General features: G+C 43.7%; 1 protein-coding gene across 1 annotated transcript in view; it reads left to right on the top strand.

Annotated features, from left to right (window-relative positions):
• PGBD5 (piggyBac transposable element derived 5) overlaps nt 1–16,624 on the top strand; it is a 108,170-nt gene that overhangs the window by 81,430 nt on the left and 10,116 nt on the right. Inside the window, exons 4-5 of the mRNA XM_074990191.1 lie at nt 7,442–7,619; nt 15,119–15,316. Coding sequence (XP_074846292.1) covers nt 7,442–7,619; nt 15,119–15,316 — 376 coding nt within the window. The remainder of the gene's footprint in view (nt 1–7,441; nt 7,620–15,118; nt 15,317–16,624) is intronic.

Raw genomic sequence — 16,624 nt, 5'->3', positions numbered from 1 at the left:
TTTTTGTTTCTGCTGTGGCTTCCCCCGAGCTGTAAATCTCAAGCAACCCAGCGCTTCTTGAAGTTCCTCCTCTGAACTCTGCTTTCTATGCCTGGAAGCCCTAGCGCTGTCTCTGCCCCACCAGTTTTGCTAACAGGGCATGTGGCTCTTCCCACTGAGGTAACAGCTACTCCCCTTGTTCCTGTCTGTGCTGGGGCTTTGCTCTCTCCCACCATCGGGCAGCACCTCACCACTGGGCTGAGCCCCATTTCCTATTCCTCTTCCACCCCCCAAAAAAATTTTTTTTTGCTCGTTGGCCCCCCTCCCACCTCTTCCTCCAGCTGCTTGGAGCCTCTCCATTTGCCCATTTTAACCTTTTTTAATTCCCAACAAGAGTAACAGCTTCAGCAGATGTTACCAAGCAGTGACCTGCTCAGTAGGCACTCAGCACTGTGCCCATCACCCCAGCAGGATGTTAGTGCCAGGGAACCTGCTGCTGCTGCTGGGATCACTACTCAGGATTCTCTGGGAGGGATATATGCAAAATAAGTAGAGCTTTGTCAGAGGCAGCACAGTATTTCTTACCCATCTGCCTCGACCCTCACTTGGAGGCTAGTCTTGTATGGAAAGAAGAAACCTAAAGGAGCAGCTCACCTCATATTACAATATACTTACAGCTTCCTTTTAAATGTGAAGGTTTTATAAATACTTTAGGAGCAGAAGACAGGCAAAGGGAAGTGATGACAGATGACATCAAGAATACCATTGAGTTCGGTGCCCATTTTATTTCAGCCTTTATTAAAAAGGCTAATAACTAGATCCTTGACAAAACAGTAACAACAAGGGGGCAGGAAGGCAAGCCCAAATAAGGAAGGAACAGGTTTAAGATTATCTAGATAAGTATTCACCTTGTCAGGGCCTGATGAAATTCATCCTAAGGTCCCTAAAGAACTAGTTGAAACAATCTCAGAATTGCTAATGATTGAGAACACATGAAGGACAAGTGAAGTCCCAAGAGACTGGAGACAGGCAAACCAAGTATCTGTTTTTAAAAAGAGGAACAAAGAGGACCCAGGAAATTATATTCCAGTCAGCCTAAGTTCAATACCTAGAAAGATACTGGAACAATTAGTTGAACAATCGATAACATAAGCATCTGGAGGATAATGAATAGACAGCTTGGATTTGCTAAAAAAACAACTCAACCCAAACTGATCTCATTTCCTTCTTTTGACAGGGGGACTGGCATAGCGGCTAGGGAGGAAAGCAGTAGCGGTGGTGATAATCTTTATTTTAGTCAGGCTCACGTGACATTCCCATAGGCAAACTAAGGTAATGTGCTATAGATCGGATTACTGTAAAGAGGGTGCACAACTGCTTAAAAGACTATTCTCAAAGAGCGGTTATCACAGGATCATGGTCAGACTGGTAGGACATATCGGCTACGTCTACACGTGAAGCCAACATCGAAATAGCTTATTTCGATGTAGCAACATCGAAATAGGCTATTTCGATGAGTAACGTCTACACGTCCTCCAGGGCTGGCAACGTTGATGTTCAACTTCGACGTTGCGTGGCACCACATCGAAATAGGCGCTGCGAGGGAACGTCTACACGCCAAAGTAGCACACATCGAAATAAGGGTGCCAGGCACAGCTGCAGACAGAGTCACAGGGCGGACTCAACAGCAAGCCGCTCCCTTAAAGGGCCCCTCCCAGACACAGTTGCACTAAACAACACAAGATACACAGAGCCTACAACTGGTTGCAGACCCTGTGCCTGCAGCATGGATCCCCAGCCTCCGCAGCAGCAGCCAGAAGCCCTGGGCTAAGGGCTGCTGCCCACGGTGACCATAGAGCCCCGCAGGGGCTGGAGAGAGAGCATCTCTCAACCCCTCAGCTGATGGCCGCCATGGCGGACCCCGCTATTTCGAAGTTGCTGGACGCGCAATGACTACACGGTCCCTACTTCGACGTTGAACGTCGAAGTAGGGCGCTATTCCTATCCCCTCATGGGGTTAGCGACTTCGACGTCTCGCCGCCTAACGTCGAAGTTAACTTCGAAATAGCGCCCGGCGCGTGTAGCCGTGACGGGCGCTATTTCGAAGTTAGTGCCGCTACTTCGAAGTAGCGTGCCCGTGTAGACACAGCTATCCAGTGTGGTGCCATAGGGGGATAGCCTGAGTCCAGTAATATTCAGTATTTTGTATTCTGACGTGGATACTGGAGTGGAGAGCATGCTTACCAAATCTGCAGAGGATACGTGGGTTGGAGGGGCTGCCAACACTTTGGAGGACAGGATTAGAATTCCCATCACCTTGACAAATTGAAGAATTAATCTGAAATGAACAAGATGAAATTCAATAACGATAAGTGGAAAGTACCACACTGCAGAAGAAAAGATTTGAATGCGCTAATACAAGAGAGTAACTGGTGAGGCAGTAGTACTGCTTAAAAAGAGGATTGGGGGTATAATCATCACAGATTTTATGAGCCAACAAAGTGCCACACCCCAAAATGATATTGGATTATTTTTGCAATTGCATCAGCAGGAGTGTTGTATGCAAGGCACAGGAAGTGATTTCTACTCTATTCAGCATTAGGGAGACCTCAGCTGGATTGTTGTGTCCCCTTGTAGGGACCAGGCTTTGGGCAATCCAAAGGAAAGCAACAAAAATGATAAAGCATTTAGAAAACCTGACCTGTGGAGGAAGGGTTAGAAAAAACAGGCATTTTTTTAATCTTAAGACTACTATGTCTCTGCCAGTTCTACATTTCTAAGATTTGCTGTCTAATTAGATCCAGTCCGTATATGTTTTACACTGCTCTGACCTTGTCCTTTAGCGAATACTGTGACGGGTTGGATCACAGAACTCCTCCTCCCCAAGACTTAAACTCTTCTGCTTGTGATTTTCCCCTTTTGGGTGCTTGTGATTGCTCATACTGGTCAGCATAGCCAGCAGGGTCTTTGAGTGAGTCCAACATTTTGTCCCACAAACACTGCTTAACGTTATCATTAACCACATTCAGGAACTGTTCCTCAAGATCCAAAATCTCACATGCCTCTCAAGCGTGTAATTCCTTTCCCTCTCACCTACTTATCTAGCAGGTCTTCCATTTTATTTACATACACCACATTACTTAGCCCAGCCCTCTTAAGGAAGCTACTCCTGAAACTTACAGGGTAAAATTTAATCAGAAACTTTTAAAACCCTTGAATTTATCATAGTTTAAAAGCGTCAGCAATAGACTTGAATGTGTGTCTAAGACTCTCCCAGTGAGTTCTGGAACCAGAGTGATCCTCAGACTGAATGAATGGTGCAAAGTCTCAAAAGCGATGAGATGTTCAGTGGTGTCTTCAGACTCTTCATAAGCTGGGCACAGTCGATCTCACTTGTGGATTTTTGGAGAGGTGGATCCTGCTGCACTGGGATTCTGACTCCTCCAGTCCAGCCAGTCCCTCTTCCTCTCCTCTCCATCAGCCTTTTTTTTTCCAAGCCATTTCAGTTCCAGGGTGCTCTCGTGACCAGCTTTTTGGGATGCAGCTGAGCTTCCATGACACTCCCATGAGCTGTCTGTTTCCTGGCAGCTTGTGCTTCTTTAATTTCCGTATTCCATGTGTCTTTTATGCTCCTTTTCCTTCTCTGCAACTTGGGCCCTCTGAACTTCCGGTTTCTTTTGGGCCTCCCCACTCATTCATTTTGCTGACGTTCCTGTCTCTATTCCCCTTATCCGAAATAAGCAAACAAAAATAACAAAACCAGGAACTACTTCGGTCCCCATCCACCACACTTAATCACTGCAAGCATCCAAAGAAACAAGCTGTGCACTCTACCCTACATGATTACACCACTGTGATGGGTTGGCTCACAGATGTCCCCTTGGAGTGATCACCCAGTGTGCAGATCAAGCCACCCATGCCCAGCTTGCTTCCTCTGGCGCTCCCCACCTCCCTGTCTTGCTTGTTCAACATCTGTGTTGCTCTGCCGGAGGGTGGTAACCCCAACTCTGTGCCTTGGCTGTGGGGAGACCAGAGGATCCAGCTCAGCAGGACAGAGTGATGCAGAGCCCTAGACAGCAGGAAAGTGAGCATCAGTGGCTTGATGAACACACCATGTGATAGCCCTAAGGGGGCTTCTGTGATCCAACCATCACACGTTAGTTTAAAACTAGAGAACACCTTGTTTCTTGGATCTTCTTACAGTATGTATTCCCCTATCAAAACAAAAAGCAGTCAAGTAGCACTTTAAAGACTAGCAAAATAGTTTATTAGGTGAGCTTTCGTGGGACAGACCCACTTCTTCAGACCATAGCCAGACCAGAACAGACTCAATATTTAAGACACAGAGAACCAAAAACAGTAAGCAAGGAGGACAAATCAGAAAAAGATAATCAAGGTGAGCAAATCAGAGAGTGAAGGGGTGGGGGGGAAGATCACTGAGTCACTATAGGGGCTCGTCTGCATACATAACTCAATCTAATTCTTGATCTTCCCCCCCACCCCTCCCCTCTCTGATTTGCTCACCTTGATTATCTTTTTCTGATTTGTCCTCCTTGCTTACTGTTTTTGGTTCTCTGTGTCTTAAATATTGAGTCTGTTCTGGTCTGGCTATGGTCTGAAGAAGTGGGTCTGTCCCACGAAAGCTCACCTAATAAACTATTTTGCTAGTCTTTAAAGTGCTACTTGACTGCTTTTTGTTTTGATAGTGTATAGACTAGCACGGCTTCCTCTCTGTTACTATGTATTCCCCTGAGCTTGTTTGCTGATTGATGAAAAGTCAGAGAACATTGTACCAGAATGCCTAGAACCTAGTGCTGGAAGCTGTAGCTTCTGAAAATAAATAGAAACAGGTTCTGTTGAGTTTCACCCCTCACCCCCATCCAGTGATCTTTGGGATACCAAAATATAACTGAGCACCACTGCAAACATTCTAATTCTGCTCATTCTGTTGTCCAGTTAGGTTTGTGGCAGTTTCCTTTATACTAGTTAGAGTACCTTATGGGAGGCAGACAGGTGTATGGAGGGAAGGGACGTATCGTCTGAAGGGTTGCCATCTCTGGGTGAAGTTTTCCAAAGTTGCCAAGGGGATTTAGAAACAAACACAGTTCCAATTTAAAAATGAATGAATATTCATGTCATCGGATGAAGCGGGTCTTTGCCCACGAAAGCTTGTGCTCCAAAATATCTGCCAGTCTGTAAGGTGCCACAGGACTTCTTGTTGCTTTTCATATCAGTCGTCTGAGTGACTTTGAATGTCTCACATTGCTCTAATGACAAAGGATACATTTTTTGAAAGCACTTACATAGGCTAGTGCTGTTAGTATGGCTGTGTTCACATCTGAGGCAGCATGTGGCATACAGCCACGACATGTATAGCTACACACTGCAGTGAGGCAGGCTGCTGTGTCAATGCAGCTTGTAGCTCCATACCAAGGATAGGCTTTGGCAGCTTCCCAATTCCAGAGTCTTTCCTGGCTGCCTCCCTGGTGCCAGAGACTTTCACTGTGAGGGGAAAAGGCTCCAGAAGGGCAGAGGCAGTGGGACGGTACATACGTAAAAAAGCACCAGACCCATGAGAAGCACTGCTTGGGCGTGTAGAGAGAGCTGTGCAGGGTATGTACCTGTGGACTCAGTCACGTGGGGCACTCTGTTCACCTCAGATGTGGCTTACCATCAGTTTATATCTGCTAAATTCTGTGCAGCGTCTTCTCCACACAGCTTCATCAGCATAGATGTAACTTTGGTCTCATTTAATCTCCCACATCAGTTCAGCACTTTTGAAAAAACTTTGCCCATTTTAACTAGTTTTAAGATCTCCGTGAACAAATGAAACTAGAAAAAAGATTTAAGATTCAAAACACAGGACTGGGTTCTCCTCTCCTTGACACCAGTGTCTCTCTACTGACGTTGAGAGCAAGGGAAGGATCAGGTATACAGTTTAATTTAAAATAGGCGGAAGATGCTGGGTTGGCGGCTCCTGGAAACTGAAGCCCCAGATCTCTTTCCTGGATTGTGCTCCCATTGCTGTAATCAGTGAAGGAGTGAAAGCTGACATCCCCTTGAATTAAAAGCTTGTTTGTTTGGGGTTTTTTTGATGGAGTCTGGGGGGCAGCTGCGGGCAGGGTATTTTCCACAAGAGATCTTCAACTCTGGAGGTCATTTCTTCCTTTGGTTCATGAGAACAAGTTATGGGGGTTTACCCAGATCGTATTTTGAGGCTTTGGGGAAAGTGAGTGGATCCAGAAATAGGGTAGGCAAAGGAGACTGTGGCAATTTATATCTCCTGGGTCAGGATGGCTTAATTTTTTTGTCTGGGATTTTAGCCTAGAGGTGCCTGGTTCCAATGTTTGTCTGAGCGGCCAGAGTCACTGGAAGAGCTGTTTTCAAGTCATATGAACAAAACAAAAGCTGAAGTCCTGTATTTCTACAACAAGATGAGTTTATTTCCCCCTGCTGCCCAGCTGATGTGGCACACAACCCCTTTCCAAAATGACCATCTGCAGAGTGAGGCAGTAGTCTGGCCTCTGAGGCATTTCAGTCCCCCACCCCTCAACAAACTGGCAGTTGTGCTCTATAACACTTGTTTACTCCCAAAATTGACGTGAGCTCATCAGCATCTTATTTTAATCAGGGACAAAGAAATTCCTGCCATTGCATATCCACTTCACTGGCCTTCTGTGGATGGTGATCAAGTATTCTGAAGGACAGAAGGAACATTGATTGGACAATGGTAGCTGTTAGCTTTAAGATGCTAGGGCAGTAACACAGGATCTGTAAGAACTGCAGCCAGCTAATAAAGAGACAGACACTAAAGATTGCTAAAGCCAGTTTAAAGCACCCTCTCTCTCAGGTTCAGTCACGTTTTGATGGGTCGCCTCCAAGTCAAAAATGCTGAGTTGGAGCTCTCCCTGAAGATTCCAGTTAGAATGGTACACCAGCGCACCGCTGGCTTGTACTGGAGAAAGTCAGGCTGGTATTGGTGTGGTCATGTCCTCCTTTAGTGGCTTCTGCCAGAAACTATAAAGCGAAACCCTGTTACAATGAAGTTAGAGGACAGGTTTTCTTCTTACCATGCCATTGTTGGAGAAGGTCCTAATTTGTCTCTTTACTGACAAGTCTACGTAGGAGCAACACAACATGCAGATGTCTTTAGGCATCATGGTTTATTATGGTCAGACAAATGCTTTTCCAGTTACACAATAGCAACAGCAACCTCAAGCAGCCCTTAATCTTAGGCATAGATCTGTATTGCTCAATAGTTGCTCCAGCAGCAAATTCCAAAGGTGCTCCATTTAAAGGCAAGTTGTGAAAGGTGTATTAGGAGTTAAATTTTAAACAGGTATCTGCTGCCTTAATTTTTCAGCTCATCTCCAGCGGAAGCCAAGCAAGGGGTTTGGCAACTGCATTGCTCTGGCCTGATCCAATCCAAGCACATTGACTTGTCTTCTTGTTTCTCATTAAGATTTACGTCCATCTAAAAGAAGGAGGTGCTGACGGACTGGATGCTCTGAAGAACAAGCCCCAGCTCCACAGCATGGTGGCCAAGAGCCTTTGTCAAAATGCATCTGGGAAAAACTACATCATCTTCACCGGCCCTAGCATCACCAGCCTGAACCTTTTTGAAGAATTTGAGAAGCAAGGTTTGTGACAGCTGATCCACTGAACCTGAATGCTGAAAGGCTTATGAATATCATGCTGCCAGCAGTCAGCATGTAACACAGAAGTGTTTTTGATGGAGGCTTTTTCTCCTTTTGCATAACCATGAACAGCCAAGCCAGAGAAATCCTAAGGGCAGTGCCCTTTTTTTTTTTTTGTTATGGTACGCACCAGTATGGCATACTGTCACGATTTTACAGAGCGGGCTGGGAGCCGGAGCCCCCGCTGGCCCCGCCGCAGTGTGGGGCAGGGGCCAGAGGCCCTGCTGCCCCTCTGGTAGCCCCAGCAGTGGGAACCCATTGGGGGAGGGGCTGGGGGGCGGTGAGGCACCGTAGCGGCTCTTTATTTTTATAAACAAAAAAAAGCACTGCCTAAGGGTAAGAGTCTGTTCATTACAAGGGGACCTACAGAGAGCAAGCTTGAGCTTTACTTTGAGTCTTCATCATGTAGAAGGAAGGCTAATTTAAAAGCAGGGGTGGGGATAGAGAGTTCTGCTCCCCTCCAGCACACACCCCAAATATAGGAGCTTAGATTGTGGTTATTCCTGTTTTTTCACCCTAGAGGGTATCTTGGGAGTTTTCTCTGTGTTAGGAGTTCTTATTTGTGAAAAGTGGGGGGTGGGGAGAGGGAATGTGCTGAGTCTTTAACCAACACAAGGTCTGCCTTAGAAGCTTCTGCTAACATCGGTTGGGAATGATGTTTTTATTTAAATGCAAAAGCCCTATCGTAGGCACAGGAGGTAAGAAGAACACTCTTTTGCCCATATAAGCGGCATCTCCTCCGGGAGGATTTCCCCAGATAGCTGTACAGACATAGATACAGATGTCTAGTGTTAAGCTGGGTGTTCATGAGGGGGTAAAAATCCCTTTTAGATGTGAAAATCCAGCTCCAAGAATTGCAGAGCTCGAGTCAACTTATCTAAAATCAATTTTTTGAGTCGATGGTGGCACCATGACAGTTCGAATTAGCATGTCCCCACTAGGTGCACTAAATCAAACCCTGAAGATTGGCTGCCAGCACATTGATCTTCCCATAAGTAAAGACATACCCTTGGATGCAAGAGCCCGTTAATCCTTGGTGTTAAACAGGTGGCAGACAAGTGATCTGAATTTCAGATATGCTGAGCACTCACAGTTCCCATTGACTGCATTTGTAGTCATAGATGCTCCCACTCTGAAAATGAAACCCAAAGATTTGCTGAATACCCATCCCCCATGAACTGGTCACCTTAAAGTGTTTCCCAGGGATACAACTTTTCACACCTTCTCCTGTCACTAGGGTCTTTCATTGTAAGTGAGATTTGAGTTTCTAGCATCAAGAATTTTCTTCTGTGGATGAGTATCTCAGAGGTGGCCGTGTTAGTCTGTATGTTCAAGAACAACAAGAAGTCCTGTGGCACCTTATAGACTAAGAGATACTTTAGAGCATGAGCTTTTGTGGGCAAAAACCCGCTTTGTCAGATGCATGAGTGAGGAGGGAGGTTCAGAGGAGTATTTAAAGAGTGGGGTCCCAGTAAAATGGAAGGCCTGAATAGACCTTGTCTGAATGAATAGATCTTGTCAGCTGTGGCTCTCCCTTTTACTGGCACCCCACTCTTTACATACTCCTCTGAAACACGCCCCGACTCATGCATCTGGCGAAGCGGGTCTTTGTCCGCAAAAGCTTATGCTCCAAAATATCTGTTAGTTTATAAGGTGCCACAGGACTTCCGTAGATGAACACTTTATACCTTTCCTCCACACAAATAAAAAGCAGAGGTCACAAGCTTATTTTTTCCCTCCTTTACTGTTCACCTTTGGAAACCAAGTTGTATTTTCAGCATGGCTTCCACTCATAAAAGCCTGCAGCCAGGTAGGGTATTAAAGACTGGAATCTGGTCCAAAATACAGAAATAATTGGAACCCTGCCATTACTTTGATTCATGCTTAAAAGACAAATGCCTGTGGTTCTAGTACCTCCTCTCGCTAATGCCTTCAATCTTGCACTAACTCAGTATGTGGACACACAGGTCTACCCTCATCGAACACCAAGGTGTGGGACTGGGTTGTAAGTTTTTGTATGTACATTATAAACACCCATAGAGCTCTTTGAAATACTTCCCTGAATGGGTGGAAGTAATCTTGGGTTCTCCAAACATAGAACAGTCACAGTCAACAAGTCACAGCGTCTTATGTTACAATGGAGTTTTTGTCCAATGACTGGAGATTATTCCTTCTAAAATTATTTTCAGAAGTGCTATGGCTGGCTGCCCATAGCACCATTATATTTCTAGCACTGTAAAAGCCGGTCTGGCAAACGTCTAGTACTTATGCATAAAAGGAAGCAAATATTCTGGGGTATATCTAATCCTTAAGGAATAAGGAGTTGCTGTTCTTTAGACCTAAAATTATGATTTTTGGAAGATGATCCCAATGCTGACACAGTTGAAAGAGGAAGAATGGAATAATATTGTCCCTTTTGTCCCTGAAATTGCAGGAGAAAAGAAACACGTCTATTGAACTACCACTGTTTCTTTTGCACAGGTAACTTAGATTTCTTACAGCAGTCAGCTATTCACAGGCACTGTGTTGAAGACAACTCAAATGATCAGGTAGCCGACACGCTTCTGGTGGCAAAGTTAGGTACGCTGCCTGATCAAAAATTAAGTCCCATTCCAGCATTTTTTGTTCCCATGGTTTGTTAATGTGGCTTCGTGTGATTTTTGATCCATGAGAACTGCTTCCAAAATTCCCAATTTGATACCCACTGTGGTTTCTGCTGTGAATGGAGCGCAGAGGAGACGCAGAGCTGATTTACTAGCTTTTCAGTCTACTTGGTAAGTAGCTTAGGGACTCCTTATTAAGCAGGTTGAAGTGGGAACATTTAACACGATCAAAACAAAAAGCAGTCCTGTAGCACTTTAAAGACTAACAAAATAATTTATTAGGTGATGCGCTTTCGTGGGGCAGACCCAGTTCTTCAGATCATAATCTTACCAGAATGATCTGAAGAAGTGGGTCTGCCCCACGAAAGCGCATCACCTAATAAATTATTTTGTTAGGCTTTAACATGCTGCAGGACTGCTTTTTTGCTTTGACAGAATACAGACTACCTCTCTCACTATTTAACACACTGTTAAACAAAGACCTGGAGTTGTTGGCTTTTACATTTAGGGTGATAATAGCTAGCTCGCTGGCTTGGCAGGGCATATTGAATTCAAAGAACAATGGGACTCTCGGGAAAAATCAGACCTTTGGCATGTCACAGCAGCGGTGAAGTCAGTCAAGAGCCCTGGAGGACACTGGCAGTGTGGATAGTGTCAGGATGCACAGAGGTAAGGTCCTGTAATCAGCACTTGCTTGATCCACAGCATGAGGTATGGAAATTGGAGCAGACCAGAAATTTGCCAGCATCCTCCCGCTTCTGCAGAAAGCAGTTCTGTTGTTGTATTCTAATGTCATGCATTTAGGCCAACTAGTGGCATCAGGTTGATCCGTGCTCTGTTAGTCTATAGTGATGCTTACTTGGGGAATTAAAGCCACACAAGGCTAAAATGCAGCTACAATGAATGAATCCGGAGGCACCTGCTTCAGTATAGAAGATGAACGCAACCGTACAAAATTAAGACACGTTTTTAACATATTGGATTCACTTTTCTTGTTCTAGAGAAGTTACAGTCTCTAGGCTAGAGCTGAATGAATAGTGGAGAGAAAACAAATCCACAAAAATTTGAGCCAAAGGAATTTCTGTTCATCCTTTTCTGCAACTCTTCCACAGTTTTCTGTGAATCGTTACCATAGGCAGTGGGGAAGGATTTGGACTAAGGCTTTTCTGTTTTTTAGATGAGTTATTAGGTGCCCTAGTGGATGAGTGCCTTAATTGATACCTTGTAAGGGCCTGTGTTTTATGAAACAGCTGGTCGCCTGCTCTCTGAAAACCAGCACCCTTAGGATTCCCTTCAGCTGAAGTCCAAAAGTATAGACAGACACATAATCGCTATTCACTTTTGGAAAACTTTGGTCAAGACTTGTGTGGAGCCATCACTATAAAATTACCTACCTCTGATTCATAACTACAATATTGCTGTTTCAAAATTATGGCTAGTAATAACCTAAATTGTACCACCACAGAGTATGTTTCCGGGAATATTAAAGAATGCCTGCCCTACTCGGTTCCAAAGAACTCATTAGGTCTGGACCTTGGGCTTTTTCTGAAGAACATCATCCTCTTTTTAGAGATGATCAACCAGACTTGATGTATGCCTACCCCAGGAGATTGAAGTGTTCGATGGTCATAGAGGTAGTGCTATTTAAGTTTGTCTACACTAGGGAAAGAAAGTTGATTGCAGATGCACAATTCTAGCTATGGCAATTGCGTAGCTAGACTCAACGTATCAGCAATTGACTTATCTGACTGGCTTCAAGGAGGAAGGTCGCTCGGAGAGTTTCTCCTATTGACCACCTTTACTCCTCATGTCTTGTGAGAAATACAGAGTACCTGATACATGAAATCGAACTCCAGAAGATCGACTGTGAGCAGGGTCAATCTTCCAGGGTAGCGTAGATGTAGACCAAGTCGAACTGGAACCAGACACTGAAATTCCCCAGGAACTGTTGTTCTGCAGGGAGTTTCAGATGTGACTGAAAGTAGAGATGTCAGAAATTTTATGAACATGCCTGTCCTTGTGAGATTCAAACACACTCATGAAGTTTTGCAATGTTTGTAAAGTGACCTACTGTACTACTTGAGATTCTCCACCTCTGTGCGTGCGCGCATGCCATTTAACTACTGTGCTATCACCTATAACTAAAGGGCTCCTAACCACAGACCTGTGCCTTTTTTGTTTGTTTCTGTTTGAAATAGAATTGACAGTTGAAATGGGCTCTGTATGAAGCCCTCTTACCAATAAGTTATGAGAATGGGACTGGAGGCCTTAAAAATCAGCCTTCTTTTAAGTTTTGTCAAACTTCATTTTTTTCTGGGCTGTAATAAAACCATGCTCAGCATTTAATTAAATTTGGACCATGCCTTTGTGCCAGATGGTCTTAATTTTTATTGCTGCTATTGCCATAGCAACTATATGCTTTAGTTACAATTTAAAAAAAACAACAAAAAAAACCAAAAAACAAAAAAACCCCCCACAAATTAGATGTGCCATCCTCTGCAAGTGGCGATTATTAAATCTGCAGCTTCTATAATGGTCACTACTTGTGTTATGTAAGAGAATGCTTCATGAATTTTTTCCTTGAGATAGGCAAGATCATTCCCACTATCTTGTGACGGGGCAAAACAGCTGCTTGAGTTTTTGTTTTTTGTTTTGTTTTTTTGGGTTTTGTTTTGTTTTTTAAAACTAGCTTACGTGATAAGAAAAGGCTTCATTTAATTACCTCAGCAATCCTAAGCACAGTAGCATGCTGGCTAGAGTGGCTCTGTATTACAGCTGCCTTCTGCTGCAGAGAATCAGGCTGGATGTTGTGTGTCGTAGACCTCATATTGCTAACAGCTAAAGAAAATTCTTCTCTAGTTTAAGGGATTGTGCTTTTGAGGGTAGAAGGGCTAGTGTTCTAATCCTGCTGCTGCAGTGACAGTCTTAAAGGCACATAGTGACGACTTAAATCCGAGGGGATCACAAGAAGCATCAGAGACAGTGATAGCAAAAGTGATTTCTGCATATAATATATGTACCATGTATATATTTATCCACCTCAAGAGATGTCTTTTCCTGACTAGGGCAGGCAGGGATTTGATTAGACATTCCAGTGGTTAAGCGATCAGAACTGGCAGAACTTGTAGAATGCATGAGACGGCTTCTCCCCTGAAGCCAAACAGCCAACCTGATGCATTGGTTTTCCATTCAGACATTTTAAACGCTCCTGTCGTCTCAGTGAAGCATTCCTGCTCCATTCTTACTGCCGGGGCAACAGGAGCAATTATATAATTTAGGTAGGATAATTATTTCTATAGTCTCCCAGGCAGTTTTATAAAGCACTGCTCGGGGAAGCTCAAGAAGCAGCTGCCTATTTGCTGCTCTTTGGTTTAGTTCCTGAGTACTATTTATTATTTTGTAATACTATAGCCCCTAGGAGCCTTGGTAAAGGATCAGGACGCCACTGTGCTTGGTACTGTACAAGCAAGAACCTTGCACCCTCCCCACAAAAGACTGCCACTGCTTCAAAAATTTTTACCAAATACTGGAAAGAGAGGCAGAAGAAAGGTACTGTACGCAACAGCCTCATTATTCCTCTGGATTGAGTGGTTTAATTTTTAATTTCCCGTATTTGCTGAAAGAGTTCTGTTTAGTAAGTAGATTAGACTGAAAAATTGAGGTCAGCGTTCTCAGTTGACAGACCTGTTTGGTTTTACCTGAAACAGCAGCTCTGGGCTGCTGTAGTTCAGATGGAATACTCACACTTAAGTGGATCAGTCTAACATACACGCAGATGTGTGTGTTCTCATTCCCTTCCTGTAGTCCAAACAAAGCCTCGGGAGATGGTAGGGAGATTTGGATTTAACATTTCCTGGATTTTATAAAGCTCATGTCAGGGAGAGGACATGGCGCTGGCAACAAAGAGTATCTCTGCAGTGAAAGACTGGATTCTTGGCCAAAGCTGGAGCTGACCCTTTAATCCAATTGATCAGCTGTTTGATTGGGCGGGGGGTTTCTTTGATTAAATTTCCCATGCCCAGTATCTCTATTCCGATAGCAAGAAATTCTATTGCTTTATGCTCTTGCAATTAGATTAATGGAAGAGTGATGTTTTTCTTCTCACAAACACTCAGCAGAAGTCAGGCACTGTTATTAATGAGCATTAAATGATTTGGTTATTCTGACATGGCTGCCCTGATCATTGGAGTGAGACATGGCCTCGGTTTCACACTAACTGGTCCCTTTGTCATGAGACAAGGCCTTATTGCTGAAGGAGGGTAGAATCAATAAGATGGTCTGTGAGGAAGTTGTAGCTGAGTTGTTATTGGCTAGCTCCCAAAGCTGCCAGCCATATTCACTGGGATTAAAGCATCATGGGAGTTTGTTAGGACAGTTTAGGGAGGTCAAAGCTATTTTTACAGTTTATCATCAGCATAAACATGGAAGAGGATATGCCCTCTACTTTGTCCAGTCTGATGTTAAATATGGCTGCCTCCTCCTTGAGATGATATTTCACAACCTAATAGATCTCACTGTTGGAAAATTCAGCTACTCAGCCTGTATTCTCACTTATTTGCATGTTAATTATGCCCCTGTGTGTCATATTAAATCATCTTGAGAATTGGCTGTCTGCACTTGTGTATTGAAGCCATTTATTCCTGGACCCTGAAAAGAAAGAGTGGGGGTACCCAGACAGCACAGGGATGTCCCAGGCTGTTGGTCAATCTTTGTATCTTCTGGCTTAGTTTTAGGATCAGTTCTTCCTCCAGTCAGACAGACAGAAATGGCCCTGAGGCCGTCTAGCCTAACTCTCCAGGATGATTTACTGATGGGAATTTGTTCTTTTTCCATGCACAGAGATTTACTGCTGCGGGTTGCTGAGTTCCAGGAAAAGTGACTGCACAGGCCTACCTCCATCAATGCTGCATAACCCGGATGCTCCGCAGGCCAGAGGGCAGTACAGAATAAAGATGAAGGGAAACATGTCCCTGATCTGCTGGTACAACAAAGGGCATTTTCGTTTTCTCACTAACGCCTATTCTCCGGTTCAGCAAGGTGAGCAGTCAGCAATACAACCACCTGTAGTATGCCTGTGAGAGAGGTGAGACGACGGAACATTTAGTAAGCTTGATAACCTTCGTGGTGAGAAGACAGTTTGAAAACAGGACACTTTTAGCCCCCATTAATGCACTGTTAGCTTGTACAATACAGACCAGAGCAAATACAATGTAAATGATCACTAATGCTATAGTTTATGTAGGATTATAGTTAACACACACACAAAGCCCCATAACTGAGAAATGCTACCAGCTAGCAGTTACTTCATTAGCTACCACGGTAGAGAGCTGCTCCTTTTTGGTGCTGAAGCAGGTTTTGTTTTGTTTTGTTTTGTTTTTGTTTGTTTGTTTTTACACACACACACACACACACACACACACACACGACCTGTGGTGCTGGAGAAAAGTTACATTTGCTGTTAAAATACTATATTTAGCATGTTGTCTCCTGGGATAATTGTTGGGTAAGTCTGTGTAAAGAGAAACTCCTAGATGCATAGAATACTCTGGACCAACAAGAACCATTCTGAGTATTAAAGCTCTTTCACCAGATTGTACAATTAGGTTTCCCCTGTGGTTCTAAAAGCCATTCATCACATACACTAATGACTTTTGTCAAGAATCTTCCTGTTGCATATTAAACTCATTGTACAGCTGCTAAAAAGAAAGCCAGACAAATCTGTATTTGGAGATAGTTTTGATTGGGAATAGTTGAAGACTTACTTGAAGTTGATATTATATGGGAAGGTCCCTTTTAAAAAAAACTCAAATATTTTTAGACATAGTGAAGTTTTTGAGGGGGGGAAAAATGGACAAAACAAGATGAAATGGATGTTTTTAAAGAGTACTTAGTCTATTTAAAATAATCTCTTGTAGTTCTATCATCCAAGGCGAGTAAGAAATGAAAAGCAAGCTATAGCTGAAGTTACAGCTTTGTTAATTTAAGATGCTATAGTGAACAAAAGAAAGGAACATGTAGGGAATTTGATATATTCAAGTGACAATCACAGTAGGTAAGTGCTACATAGTCACACTATAAGGCTAAGTCTCATGAGAATTTGTGGGTTCATTTATCAGAACTCACCACACATCCTATCTTCCAGTGAGCTAGGGAACTGGACACTACTTTAAATGCTGTTGTACTTCAATAGAGAACATTGAGTTAAGTAACAAGAGAAGCGGACAACCTGAAAGGATTGGTGTCGTGGAGCCTGATTCTGAAAACATATGAGAGATGTTGCACATGAGTAGTTCTAGTGAAACCCACGTAATTAAAGTTCCTGTATGTTTGCAGAGTAAGACTCCA

Source organism: Carettochelys insculpta, chromosome 3 (assembly GCF_033958435.1).
Source record: "Carettochelys insculpta isolate YL-2023 chromosome 3, ASM3395843v1, whole genome shotgun sequence".
Classification (NCBI taxonomy): domain Eukaryota; kingdom Metazoa; phylum Chordata; order Testudines; family Carettochelyidae; genus Carettochelys; species Carettochelys insculpta.
This window is presented reverse-complemented; position numbering and strand designations above follow the sequence as displayed.